Source organism: Buceros rhinoceros, unplaced genomic scaffold (genome assembly GCF_000710305.1).
Source record: "Buceros rhinoceros silvestris isolate BGI_N320 unplaced genomic scaffold, ASM71030v1 scaffold798, whole genome shotgun sequence".
NCBI lineage: Eukaryota > Metazoa > Chordata > Aves > Bucerotiformes > Bucerotidae > Buceros > Buceros rhinoceros.
This window is the reverse complement of record NW_010426123.1, coordinates 101,650-114,402: the sequence shown is the minus strand read 5'-3', so window position 1 is coordinate 114,402 and position 12,753 is coordinate 101,650. Positions and strand designations below refer to the sequence as shown.

Below are 12,753 nucleotides of genomic sequence, written 5' to 3'. Positions count from 1 at the left end.
GGTGGTAGGAGCCCTCTGAGCCACGCCTAGCAGGGAGCCTGTGCAGGCAGGCCGCTGCGGGGCTTCGTAGCTCTCTCCTTTTCAACCCCTACTTACTCCTGGGGTTCACAGCAGAGGCCACAGAAACACAGACACGGCTGTAAAAGGCTGGGGGTGGAGAAGCTGCACTACAGCAACAGCAGGACAAGGAGAAGAACCAAATTTAAACCCTACCCTGATGCGCCAGAGCTTGCTTCACCCACCTTCACGGTTCCTCCTGCTGGCAAGTGTCCCACGTTGTCCAGAGAACCCACTTTGGCTTGGGCCTTCTCCTTGAAGTTCAGCTTCTGGTTCTCGATTTTGACATCTCCTCCCCCTAGAACGAGATTGTGTAGGAGTGAGTCCATCAACGCCTCCAGAACAGCCCCTGAGATCTCCTGCTGAGGAGACCTGCTGCACTGTGGAGGAGGGACAGGACCAAGTAGCACACCTAGTGTCTCGGTCTCTCTCCAGATAAGGTTCAGTTTAAAAACTGGCAAGATCGGTGATTTCCACCCGCTCAGGCCAAGCAGCGCTGCGAGCAGGCAGGGCGGCGCGGCCAAGCCCCGGCGGTGCCCTCAGCTGGGGAACGCTGCGCGTCCAGCCAGACGGGCTGGAAGAACTCCTCACGCCTCACCAGATCTGCTCCAGAACCTGCCTCCCCCCGCAGAGATGTGCAGTGCCAGGGTTTTGGACGGTTAATACCAGCTGCCCACTCTATCCGTGCTCCTCGCCGAGGTGTCTGCCAGCTCAGCCCATCTGCGCCGTCACCGTTCTGCTCCCGTTGTCTCCACCTGCCTTTGCTCATATTCCGTTCCCACTGCCACTCCCTCACCGGCAGCTGTTTGACTGCCTGGACCAACAGCTCCCTCCCCGACGCGCAGAGCCGTGTGCCACTGCTTGAGCTGCTCGGGAGGCAGCTGTGCGGGCAGGGAGAAACCAAGCGTGGGGCCTGGGCGGGCACCAGCTTCGGGAGAACCTGACGGTCAGAAAAACAACCCTACGCTTGCAGCAAGATTTTTCTAGATTCCGAACCCCACGGTTTGCAGGTTTCTCAAAACCCCTCTTTTCTGTTTTGCTAAGCACAACTTTGCTTCCCAGCAACATCATTAAATACTCGGTCCTCGGCTCTTTGCGAGCTTGGCGTGGCCAGCGGGGGAGGCCAACTGGCTGGGTCTGATGAAACCAGCCCAAACCTCTGCCAGCAGATAGTTCTGGATGGGTTCTCCTGCTTTCATCGGCGCCGGACAAGGGCAGTTATTGTCGCGCGCAGCTTGTTATTGCAGAGCGCTGAACAGGCAGAGGTCGCCTTTGTGGCACCACGGTCTCAACGCGGGAGCACGTTCCCAGGCGCTGACCCGCGGTGCTCGGTGCACGAGGTCGAACTGCTTTCAACCCGAGGGGCTGGCGGAACGGGGGCAGGAAGCGCCAGGAGCAGACAAAGACAAGCTTGTAGCGGTTGTCTTCAGCTCTGGTCAGTGAACTCTGTCCTTCGTGCACGGGCGTTTGACTGCCAGGAGCTTTCCTCTGAGATAACTGTCCTCAGAGACGCATGAACCAGCAGAAGTCTCTGAAACCTGAAGATCTGCAGGGATTCACCAGAGTAATCACTGCATCCTCAGTGGGGAGCAAGTAATTCCTGCACGCTCCCCCCAGAACACGTCGTTAAAGAGTCAAGAGTGTTTCACGTCAGACAGGAGCTGCTACTGAACCGAAGGCTGAAGAGACCCTTGTGTCTGCTCTGGAGAACTGGAGGGAAGACGCTTCATCCTGCCGTGACACACGTGTTTAGAGACCCCCAAAGCCTCTAAGCCCTACGCTTCCAGACTCCTGGAACCATCATGGTTTAAGTATCCGTGTTTTTTTCAAGTAATTATCTTCGCAGGCAAGAGGAAATCCCACACCTAACACCCTCTCCGCTCACGAAACCACCAGGATGTGCCAAAGCACCTAGAAAGTTCTGCTCAAAATACTCCCCGACAGCAGCAAACCCCTTCGGCTATTCCAGGCGTGTCCAGGACTGCGTTCAAGTGACGCGCGGTATCTACAGACAAATCACGAGGAAACGGTAAAACTCCTACCTGGCTTATGCTTGATATTTGCTTTAGAGCCACACTTGGAGGACACCTTGGAAAGGTCAACTTTCTTGTTCTGGATCTGCACCTAGAGAGAGAAAAAAGAAACAACTCAACACGGAGAATCGTTTCGTGTGAATCAGGAGGCCAATGGGGCACCTCAAACGTCAGGTCACGCTTAACGAACCGGCGCCCCTCGCGCGCCGTGCGGTGTGTTCTTGCTGGCTTCCCAGCCAGACGCTCTAGCTGGCTTTAGCGTTACCCAAAGGCCTGCGCCAGCCAGAAGTGGTTAATGTGAGCAGACAGAAACTGCGAGCAGGTACAACTCACAGGTGGGCACAACCTGAAACGGGCCTCTTGAGCTCATGGCACCTCCGTGGAGTATAGAAGCACTTGGGAGAGGGACCAAAGAAGCCAATCCTGTTGGCTCGTTCCCCAGACTCTGCCCCGTGCTGGCTCTGCCTCTGAAGACACACGCCATTGCCAGAACACCTCCAGACAGATGTTCTCACCAGGACGGATGTCACCTCATGGGCCTGTTTAGCCACTCTCCTGCTGCAGGGCCAGAGACGTGCCACCAGAGACATGCCACCACCTCTAGCTTTTTCTCTCTACCATCTTCACCATGTAGCCTGACCCATGTCTAACTGTCAGGCTTCGTCTGCAGCCTCCTCGCAGTGGTCCTTCCTCTCTGCTGAGACCAGGACACCCAGAAAGGTCCTCGTGCTCAGGTGGAACAAGCTGCTCAAAGACGCTATCCTTCTCCAAGACAAACCACTGGGAGTGGGGAAGCGGTTCCCCACCATTATTTCCTTTAACCTCGTTCTACCAGTGACTCCTGGTAGATACTGGCATGCAAAACCTTCAGTGAAAAAATGTACCCTGGTGCAGTCATGAAACCATGAGCTATTCCTGACTCAGTAAATAAAGGACCTTCTTCCAAGTCAATGAGCCAGATGTTCCAGCATGGTGTTTGCGGACATCAGCGTGAGCGTGGGGAGAACTGTCTTCTCTGGGGTAGGACAAAGGTGGAGTCAAAACATCACAGGTTTTATGTCTTTTTGCTCAAAAAACATTTCACGTCCGACACCTGGACCAACTGCATTGTACAAAGCCCCATTCCTGACATCTTTAAGATTCCTCCTGCAGCTTCACAGAATCATAGAATCATCTGGTTGGAAGAGACCTTTAAGATCATCAAGCCCAACCTTCAGGTGGATGAAGAAAATTCCTCAATTCCAGAATGACCTCCTCATATAACTACCTGGAGATCTTTCGTTTCATACAAACACAGCAAGGGACGTCTGGTCAGCTGGTCTAACCCTCCTAAGCTGACATTATAACTTCTCACTCCCATGGGAGCGAGCCGGGGTTGCTGGGCAGTGATGGTGAGAGGATCACCTCTCCTGGTGGTGTTGACAGCCACCAGCCCACACCTACCGGCCCAGAAAGTTCTGCCATATGTTGTCCCGCAGCAAAAATGAGAACGTTTCTTTCTGAAGACGACAAGAATTCATTCACTTACCAGCTACTCTAAAATCTGGTTGAGAATGATCATAATAAATGGCAAAACATCCTTCTCAGGAAGCACGAACCCTCCTCATACTCGTGTGGAGGATGAGTCAAAGCCCTGACGTCGGGTTTGCTCAGAATTAGTCGGAGAGGCCAGTGCAGCCTCCTGCTACGCCTCCGGGCCCGGGCACCCTGACTCAGGGACAGCGTCTGCCAAAAGGCGAGGCCACGGCTACTGGATTCGATTTTCTAGGGGGCTGCTACAGCTCTTATAACGAGTACTTGTTTGCTTGGGACTGCAATAAACTACCTTTATTTCACAGGATGCATTTTAAAATAACGATGTTTGTTACCGGCCAGGGCAGACGTGCCCAGTTAGGACTCCCCACGATTTCACCAGTGGATCCAAACCACTCCTCATAAACACAGTGTAATTCTTACAAGATTGCTAACGTTGATTGCTTTGAGTTTGCAACAGGAGACACATTTAGAGGGCTCAGGCTTGCACTTCCAGAGCCAAATACTCAGACTCTGGTGCCTGAAATAAACTTTAGATCTGAAAGCTTGATAGGGAGGCTCAGAGGGGAAGTGTGATCCTCATCTCATCTCCGATTTTCTGTCTCTGGCCATTTCCCAATCCATCTAAACAGCTCAAGCCAAAGGGCAGAGAAACGTGTACCTTCCAAATCGCCTCGTTAAACCTTCAACGACACGCAGACTACCTGCACACTGGAAAACCCACCGCTTTACTGTCGCTTTCTTTAAAAGAGGGGGGAAATACTAAAGCACACCAAAAGCTTTCACCCAGGAAACCAAAATACGTTTGTGTCAAGGTATTTCTGGCATATGTCACATGAGGAGGAACAATATCTACTGCCTTTGAACATGTCTTCTCGGGCATCTTGGAGGGGAGAAGAAATTACCTCCGTGTATAGAAGGCAAAAGGGGTTCCCCAACAGAGCGTACCAGCGAGGAACCGTTTCACTGGGTAGGACGACCATCGCTGCTACCAGAGAAACCCTAACGCTGAATCATAATTCTGCTCCTAACCACAGCTCTTGTCCACAGGATTCCTAAAGGCTTTGACAGAAACCACAGACTAGAAAACACGGAGTTTCCAGACATACCCATCAGCAGCCTGGTGCAGGAATGAAACATGGGGAAGTCTTCCATCAGAAGAGATCAGCATAACGATCTGAACAAGATCTGAACAAGATTTGAACAAGAAAACACATTCCAAGGGGAGTGAGCAGATAGAAAAATGAGTAAAGGGAAACGCTTCTCTAGGAACCGGCTGCTGCATCTGGCCTCCTCACAGCGGCACTGCCGGAGCGGGGCTTGGGGGCCTTGGGCGCTGGAAATTAGAGGCGCTTTATTCTCTATTCTCAAAGCAAAAAGCTTAAGGAGGAAAACTGCAGTGGTGCGAGTGTGGAGGAAGAGAAAAAGCAAGCAGGGACACGCGCGTCCCTTAGGGTTGGGAACGTCCCCAGGACAGGACAGCGAGGAGGAAAGGGCGGGTTTGGTGACCCAGCGAAAGAACAGTTCACTTAGGTAGTTAACCAAGCAAGACAACATCCCCCACTTTCACATCACATTTATGATGGCCTCAAAAAGAGCAAAAGTACGTGTGAGACTCATTGTCCACCAAAAGGCTACGCAAGGGAGGAGGGACAAGGTCAAAGCGGCGTATAAAATAGAGCTCCTCCGAGTGCCCCAATGGTCACAGCTGCTACAGCAGCTGCTCTTTACACACCGATTCCGCACAAACAGCCTCTTCCATCCGTGGGTCAGCACCGCCTGTGCGACTTCAACACCTGCCTCTCACCATCCTGGCAACCAGCCTGCAGGGAACAGGCTGGAGGACCCAGATGTGGCTGCGCCTTGCGAAGATCTAAGGGAGAATTGGTCACGTGGAGCAAAGGTTCGGCCAGCTGGATGAGCACACAGGGGTTTCCGAGGAAAAGTGGCGTTTGCAGCGCAGTCTGACACCACGCTGAGCCGGACAGCAAAGGGGATGCGGGGAGTACACAGCGACAGCAGGTCTGGCCCCAGCAATGGAGTGTGCGCAGCGGGGTTCAGCGATGCTGGCTCTCCGGAAGCATCACGAGCTGTGAGAGCCGGGCACCCCTCCTCAGGATCCCGGCAGATTTAAACACTGATGGGCAAAACCTCCTCGGGCTTAAGCATTTCCGTGGCTTTTTGAAACCATTCGGTCCTATTTCTGCAAACCGTGCCCGGCACCACCAGCCTCCTGAGGATTTGTGGAGGTAGAAGAGGTTTGTCCGCAAGGGCACAGGCCTGGCAAACTACGGCCGTGCTGCCAAAAGCTTTAGCATCTAGAGAGTTAACCCGTCACTTTTGGCCAGACACTTTCAGGATGTAACACTGCAAACCGAGTACACGGACATTATGAGATTATTTTAATAAGCTCAACTCTGCTGCCAGAGCCACCAGTAGCCTTTAAATTTAGAAATTAATCACAGCTCAAGGATTAAGTCCCAGAGCCTTTTGCTCCTCCTTGTTCAAAGTCTCTTTTCTTGTGAAACAAGAAGTGAAATTAATCTGGGGCTCGCTCTATTAGCCAGTGCCGGGTAACAGGCACTTCTCGGCCACAAATCATGTCATCTGAAACATCAGACACCTAAAATGGGGCAGAGGACCGGCGAGATGCCTCCACCGAGCGCAGAGGGAATCCACCCCTGGAGTCAACCATGTGCACATCCTGCGTGTGGTCGTGGATACCAGGTGAACCCTGGGAGAGACGTCAGGTGTGAAACAAAACACACACGTTCCACCTGGCGTCCCACGGGGAAAAACCCCTTAAATAATAACTCTCCAGCCTACAGGATTTGAGAAGCCCTGAACCTCTGCTGCTCCTTCCTGCCCGAAACCGGACATTCTTAAGACTGACACATAAAAACATAGTACGAGAGAAGGAGTTAGTAGAAAGACAGCTTGCCCAGAGCCCATACTTACATTCCCACCTCCAGGGACATGCTTAATATTGTCCTTGGAACCACACTTGGACTGAACATGGCTGTAGTTCGCTTTTTTGGAGACTATCTGGACCTGGAACGTTACAGAATGGAAAACAACACAAGGGAAGAGGACTGGTTAGAGTTGTCATACGGCAGGCTGGAGTGGACGCTCTAACACGGTGGATAAACAAGGAGCTGTGTCAAACTCAATCCAACTGTAGTATTATTAGGTGTGAAAGCAACTGAGGAGGAGAGTGAGAAAAAAAGTGAACGGAACGAGAGGCTGCGCAGACAGTGTTAGTGCGAGAGCGTGAGCGCTACTGGGAAGACCTCTTCTCCGTGTGCTCTACGGGTGTGCCTCGCCGGGCAGGCGCCTGCCTGCCAGCAGGGCCGGGTTCCTCTGTGCCCCCCGTGAAGATTCCCAGGAGCTTCCCCAGAGCAGGGAGAGCCAGCTCAGCTGCCTCTTTCCTCCACAGACCGGAGCCACGGGGCCACCTCTTCCAACAACGCTACGAACTGCCCAGTGTCTGCGTTTCATTCCCGTTTGCCGGGACTGGCTCCAGCCCCGGGCATCCTCTTTCAGCACCTCTGGGCGGTAAAGCCCGGTCTAAGGAACAATTCTTCTGAGGAAGGTTGTGAAAGCTCCAGTTAAAATTTTATCAGGCAAGTCTTACGTTAATTAAATTGTTTCTCCGTGAGACTAAAATGACTCGGAGTGTGCTGAGTAAGCTTTTACTCCCAAACATAGTGACTAAGGCAGAGTAAGAAGCCCGTGTTTGCAAAGGTTAGTGACAACACGTGTTTAGTCTGGGAGTTATTTAACATGGCGCAAAATGCGGCAGAAGCTGTATCCTGCTTTCTAGAAAGAGGTGGTAAATTCGAAGCACAAAAGGAATCGCCAGAACATTCCCACTTCAGCGGGTTTCCCAATGCTCCTTGGCCAGTTCGGAAAGACTCTGAAACCATCCTCGAGCCGTGGGGGGGTGTGTGGGGGTTTACTGACTGCTCTAGAGCTACAAACCCCGGCCACTTGTTAACAGGCTCTGCCTGACAATATCTGAATTAAACCAGGTGCTGCCGCCTCGCTCCCCATCCTCCGTGTCACGACAGCTTCAGAGGAACCCGTCGAGCGGTGACGGCCAATGCACGGGGTTAAAGAGCTGTGGTACAACCAGGTCTGGAATATTGCAGGAAAGGCGTTAAGCCCTTCATCCTCCGCAGCATTCCAACAAGCAGCGCTGAGCTACAGCTCCCTCTCCCCAGCTAGAGACTGGTGCTGTGCTCAAAGAACCGCTGTCAGGGGGAAGCTCCAACTCAGAGTGAAGCTTGTCTACCCAAAAGCGAAGATGGACGGACTCTGCTCTGACAACACCTGCATTAGAGACAGAAAAGATCCCCCCACAGCCATCTCAGAACGTGTTTAACCGAGACCGTCTCAGGGTTGTGAGAAAGAACTGGAAGAGTGTCCGTGCAGGAACAGTGACACTGAGAGGAGGAAGCAGAAGAGTTGAAGAGAAGGGAAAGTGACTCGAGATGGAAATGGTTTCCTTCGTCTCCCAGAGAGAAAAGTCTGAAATAAACTCACTTTCCCATTGGGCTGTTTTGGGGCACCCTCTTTTGATACGGTTGTTTTAGTAGTAGCCATTTTAGAGACCGCATTGGGTTCAGACTTTCGTGCAGCAGCGGGTGATTCTGGCTTTTTCTCTATTTTCCCCTAGATGGAGACAAATGGATGATTTCAACCAGCAAAAGCAAACGTGTGGGCAGGAGAGCAGGGGAACACAGGCTGCCCAGATAAACTCAGTGGAGCAGACAACCCAGGAGAACTTCTTACGTGCTGTAATGGTCAGGCAAAGCATCATCCCACGCCCAGGAGCGATAAAACTCAGGGCGCGGTGGAGGGGAAGCAACATCGCTCAGTCACGGGACGAAACAGGCACCATGTATCCATTTCTCAAAAAGCTCATGGGTGCCTTCCTCTGTATCTCATCATTTCCCCCAGCACATTATATTCTACCCCAAAATGAAACCCAGTCTTTTAGTCACCCACCAGCAGCGCAGGACCAGCTCCATCACACGGAGCACGTCATACAGGTCTTGGAGGCAAACCCACCCACCGGCCGGTTTTCTGCCCCTTGCAGCTCTCAGAGCTCTGCCGATACAGATACACTGCGCCTCCCCTTCCCACTGCACACCCACACGCTGATTTGACTCAGGCTTTGAGATCAACAGCCCATTTATTTTTTAACTAACAAATGCAGGAGGACCTGCCTAACCCAGCCGAGCAGAAAATCGAATGAAAGTTTACCGGTTTTAGAAAAACTAGGCAACTCCCTGAGAGTTTCCATTCTTCTGCTAATGTAGGTGCAGGTGAGGCAGAAAATCCCACCCCAGCATTCTCCAACTTCAAAACATCTCAGCATAAATAAGATTAGGCAAAGGACAACTCTCTTACGATCGTCAGGATTTAACGATACTGTGAAAATCCTTAGGAAGGAGAGCACAATTAAATGTAAAACTAAACTCCCCTAAACTGACACCACAACCCTGCAGCCCTCGACCCCCGGCACAGTTTAAAATACCAGCTCGATCTCACGAGCTCTTTCGGATCGGCAGGAGATTGTTCTGGTGGTGGGAATTTCTGTCCGAGTTTAGCCCTTGAAGCTCTGAGGATTGTGCTACGATATTGTACAACTAAGATACTCCAGACTCTGAAGAATAAACCCACGCTACCTCGATGCTGCCTGTGGCACACACCACCACAGCCCAAGGTGGCCCTTGGCTCTAGCGTGCCTGGGAGGAGACGAGGGCTCCCACCATGAAATGTGCTCTCTGGGCACCAGATTAAAGTTCCGTGCTGAGTTACGCGTTGCCGCAGACCTGCAGCAAAGATTCAGGGCAAATCCGTTCTACGCTGTGGAAATTCCAGCCCTCTGACTACGGGCAGGCTGCTGACACATTTGGTCAGGCAAAGGTGGGTGTAGCTGTTGTACAATATCCAATAAAGCTTTTATGGTTAAGCGTAGCCACAGAATTATGCAAACCCTCCGAAGAGGGCTACGGGTATATCCTAAAGTGTTCACATCTACACGGGAGATGCTCGCAGTGGAAGTGTAATTTCAGACCATTACTGACCGAGAGCCTCAGGTTCTATCTGTGCACATGCTCTTTGCTACAGCTCGTTCAACGCTACCTCCTCTTTTCTTGAGGTTTCCCAGCGAGCAGCAAATGTAGACCCAGTTCATACCAATTTCAGGCCTGACAGCAGAGTCCCTGTTCCTAGACCTGGGAAAGGTGCTGTGGAACTTGCTCCTGAACCCAGATTTCCTGCTTCATAAGTGCGTTATCCACCTTCAGAACCACCCCGCAGACTCAATTCCTCTACTCAACGGCAAAGTTTTGGAATACAGACAAGGTTTTGAGCTTTCACTACCAGCTCGTTTCTCTGTCAGGAGGCAGGACAGAACGACAGAACCACGGCGTTTTGGATTCCCGCACGTAACCACCACCAAGCCTCTTAAGGCGGATTCCTTCTGCACACTATCACTGCCTTGTTAATGCCCTGTGCGCACACCAAGACCCCAGAGAGGAGCTCTGCAGAGCAAAAACGAGAAGAGCAGTGAGGATACAGCCACCAAAATGAGCAAAGAGCACCCCTAAGGCTTAAGGGCTACTGTTCAAAGCGGTAGAGTTACCAAGAAACTCACCTTGCCTCCACCAGGCTGATGTTTAATGTTATCTGTGGATCCGATTTTGGAACGTACATTTTTCAGATCTGGAGCAGAAACGCTGCTGGTTGGGCGAAGTGGCTTGGAAACGGTGCTAGCTTTAGCCGGAGCCTTAGCAGTGGTCTTCTTAGCATCCGCTGTTGAGGTTGAGGTTGTGGTGGGTTTGGTTGCAGCCAGCTTGGTTTTGGGACGGCTGGTGGCTGCTCCGGGTAAAGGAGGTGCGCTGGAGGTGGTGGTGGTAGAAGGAGTGGTGGCGCTACTTTTCGCTGCGTTTCCAGTCGCGCTCTTCGGGCGGCTCGAGTCTGCTACAATTATCACAGCGATAGTTGGAGGGAAGAGGGAGAAAGATGGGTCAGAGAACATTTATACCAACTCCTCCGAGTCCTGAAGATGTACCGTGGCCTCCTCAACAAACAGCCCCAAACGAGGATTCGATATAGACGGGAACTGAACAAACTTACCGGATGGTGACTTTGCAGAGGTCTTCTTGGCATCTGCTGGCTTGGCGTCAGTCTTGATAGCTGCCCAACACAAAACAGGCCCATTAGTATTTCAGAGCAGGAGCCAGTTTGCACAGAGGAGAAGCCTGGGATCCCAGCACAGCTTCTCCTGGAGCTCAGGGGCTCTCTGCAGCTCCACACACACTGATAGTCCTCTTCACCCACAGCCCCCGTTTCTAACAAGCTGTTTGAAGGGAATGTCTCAAGAATGACCCACTCCGTTGGGACACGGGGCTGAGGAGGTTCTCCTCCTCCTCCAGACAGCTAAACCCACTCAAGCTTCCCAGCAAAGGGGTCAATTCGCCATTCAGTGACACAACACACCTGGGGTAGGGTTTGCATTCTGTTCTTATAATAACTTGTAGTAACTTTCAGAATCTGACAGCACTCACTAACGTTATTCCCATCCTGTTCCAATTTCATTTCTTAAACAACCCAAATAACCCAAACGAAAAAATCCCGATCTCGCCCCAAACCAAAGCTCTTCTCTTTACCGAAGAGCAAAAGCAAACCCTGCTTTGTCCATCTATAACCTTGGTCTCTGCTAGAGCAGTTCTAACCGGTGCCAATTGTCTTCCACAGATGTTATTGCACATACTTTGGGCCCTACTGTAATTGTATAAACCCAAAAATCGACCCCTAAACTGAGCTACGCCTGTGGGCAGACACCAACGATCATGACCTGATTACACTGCACACAGACAGAGGACAGTCGAAACCGGGGGCGTGTCTCTATTTCTCGAAGCAGAATCAAACCATAAAACCAAAGTTGATCCAGCAAAAAACACAGACGGAAAAATAAAACCAGCCCCTTATTTTCAAGAGCTCGTTGATAATGAAATTCTGGGATTTTTACTACCAATGACGGACAACTTTGGCTAAAATCTGTTTCGTTTTGGTAGCCAAAGGAAGGCGTCGTTAAAACCAAACACTACACGGAAAAAGATTATGAAACCCCCATCTTCTAATATTTAATTTTAATTAACGGTCTTAGATTTTTAGATAAAGCCCCGTAGCTGGCAGGGTAGTGCATGGAATACTGATACAGAACAGAGCAAGCGGGAGAGGCAGATTACTAGAGGCCAGGTTAGTCTGGATCGTTCCATCCTGCCTTTGCTAAAAGCATTCAATTAAACACCACAGATGAGATACCAGCTAATGAGATGAAACACATCAGGGTAATTTAATAAGGCCTAAAGGATAGATACATAATTAATACAAAACACTTCAAAAAGGTCACGTCAAACCAACCTCATCTCACTCCTTCAGACCACAGCTTTAATTGGGAAACCTGTACGGACGGACCAGACTGAGGTTCACATGAGGGCGAGAGGACTAATATGTCACTTTAATCTACAAAGAGATGTTATTTCTCCTTGTGTCAGTGGGGAACCAAACGCTTGAACACTTTTGTCTATGTCATTAGTGTGTGATGTCGAAAACCTGGAGAATGATAAAGCTTCTGGGAAAACAGTCTGTAATGACGGGCCAACACTTTGATCTTTTTCTGATTGGAAAGACGGGAGAGTTGCTCTTGTACAAATCAAAGTCGTTTTCACAGAGCGGGGGGAGAATTGGGGGAAAAAAAATCGGAAAGAAAAATAATAATCAAGCACCAGAGAGCCCAGGCTGTCACTTGGCTGAGGAAGTGACACACTTAACACCCAGCAAAGTGAAACCCCATCATTTCAGAACAAGCCACTCCACCCATTTTTAACCAGCGAGAATGACTGAGCATTTGAAGAAACGGCAGGGTTTCCTCCCTGTGAGGGTGGTGAGAGCCTGGCCCAGGCTGCCCAGAGAGGTGGGAGCAGCCCCATGCCTGGCCCCACGGCAGGTCAGGTTGGCCCTTGGGGCTCTGAGCCCCCTGCTCTGGGTGCAGATGTCCCTGCTCCCTGCAGGGGGTTGGAACTAGGTATCTTTGAGGTCCCTTCCACCCAAA

General features: G+C 51.2%; 1 protein-coding gene across 1 annotated transcript in view; it reads right to left on the bottom strand.

Moving 5' to 3' along the window:
- Positions 1-242: 242 nt before the first annotated feature.
- The window catches only part of MAP4 (microtubule-associated protein 4), a gene marked incomplete at its 3' end in the record, with an annotated part of 97,356 nt that continues 84,845 nt past the window's right edge, over positions 243-12,753 (bottom strand). The window contains exons 15-20 of the mRNA XM_010141343.1: positions 10,773-10,832; positions 10,291-10,616; positions 8,169-8,297; positions 6,582-6,674; positions 2,100-2,181; positions 243-355 (exon numbers count right to left, since the gene is read on the bottom strand). Coding sequence (XP_010139645.1) covers positions 243-355; positions 2,100-2,181; positions 6,582-6,674; positions 8,169-8,297; positions 10,291-10,616; positions 10,773-10,832 — 803 coding nt within the window. The remainder of the gene's footprint in view (positions 356-2,099; positions 2,182-6,581; positions 6,675-8,168; positions 8,298-10,290; positions 10,617-10,772; positions 10,833-12,753) is intronic.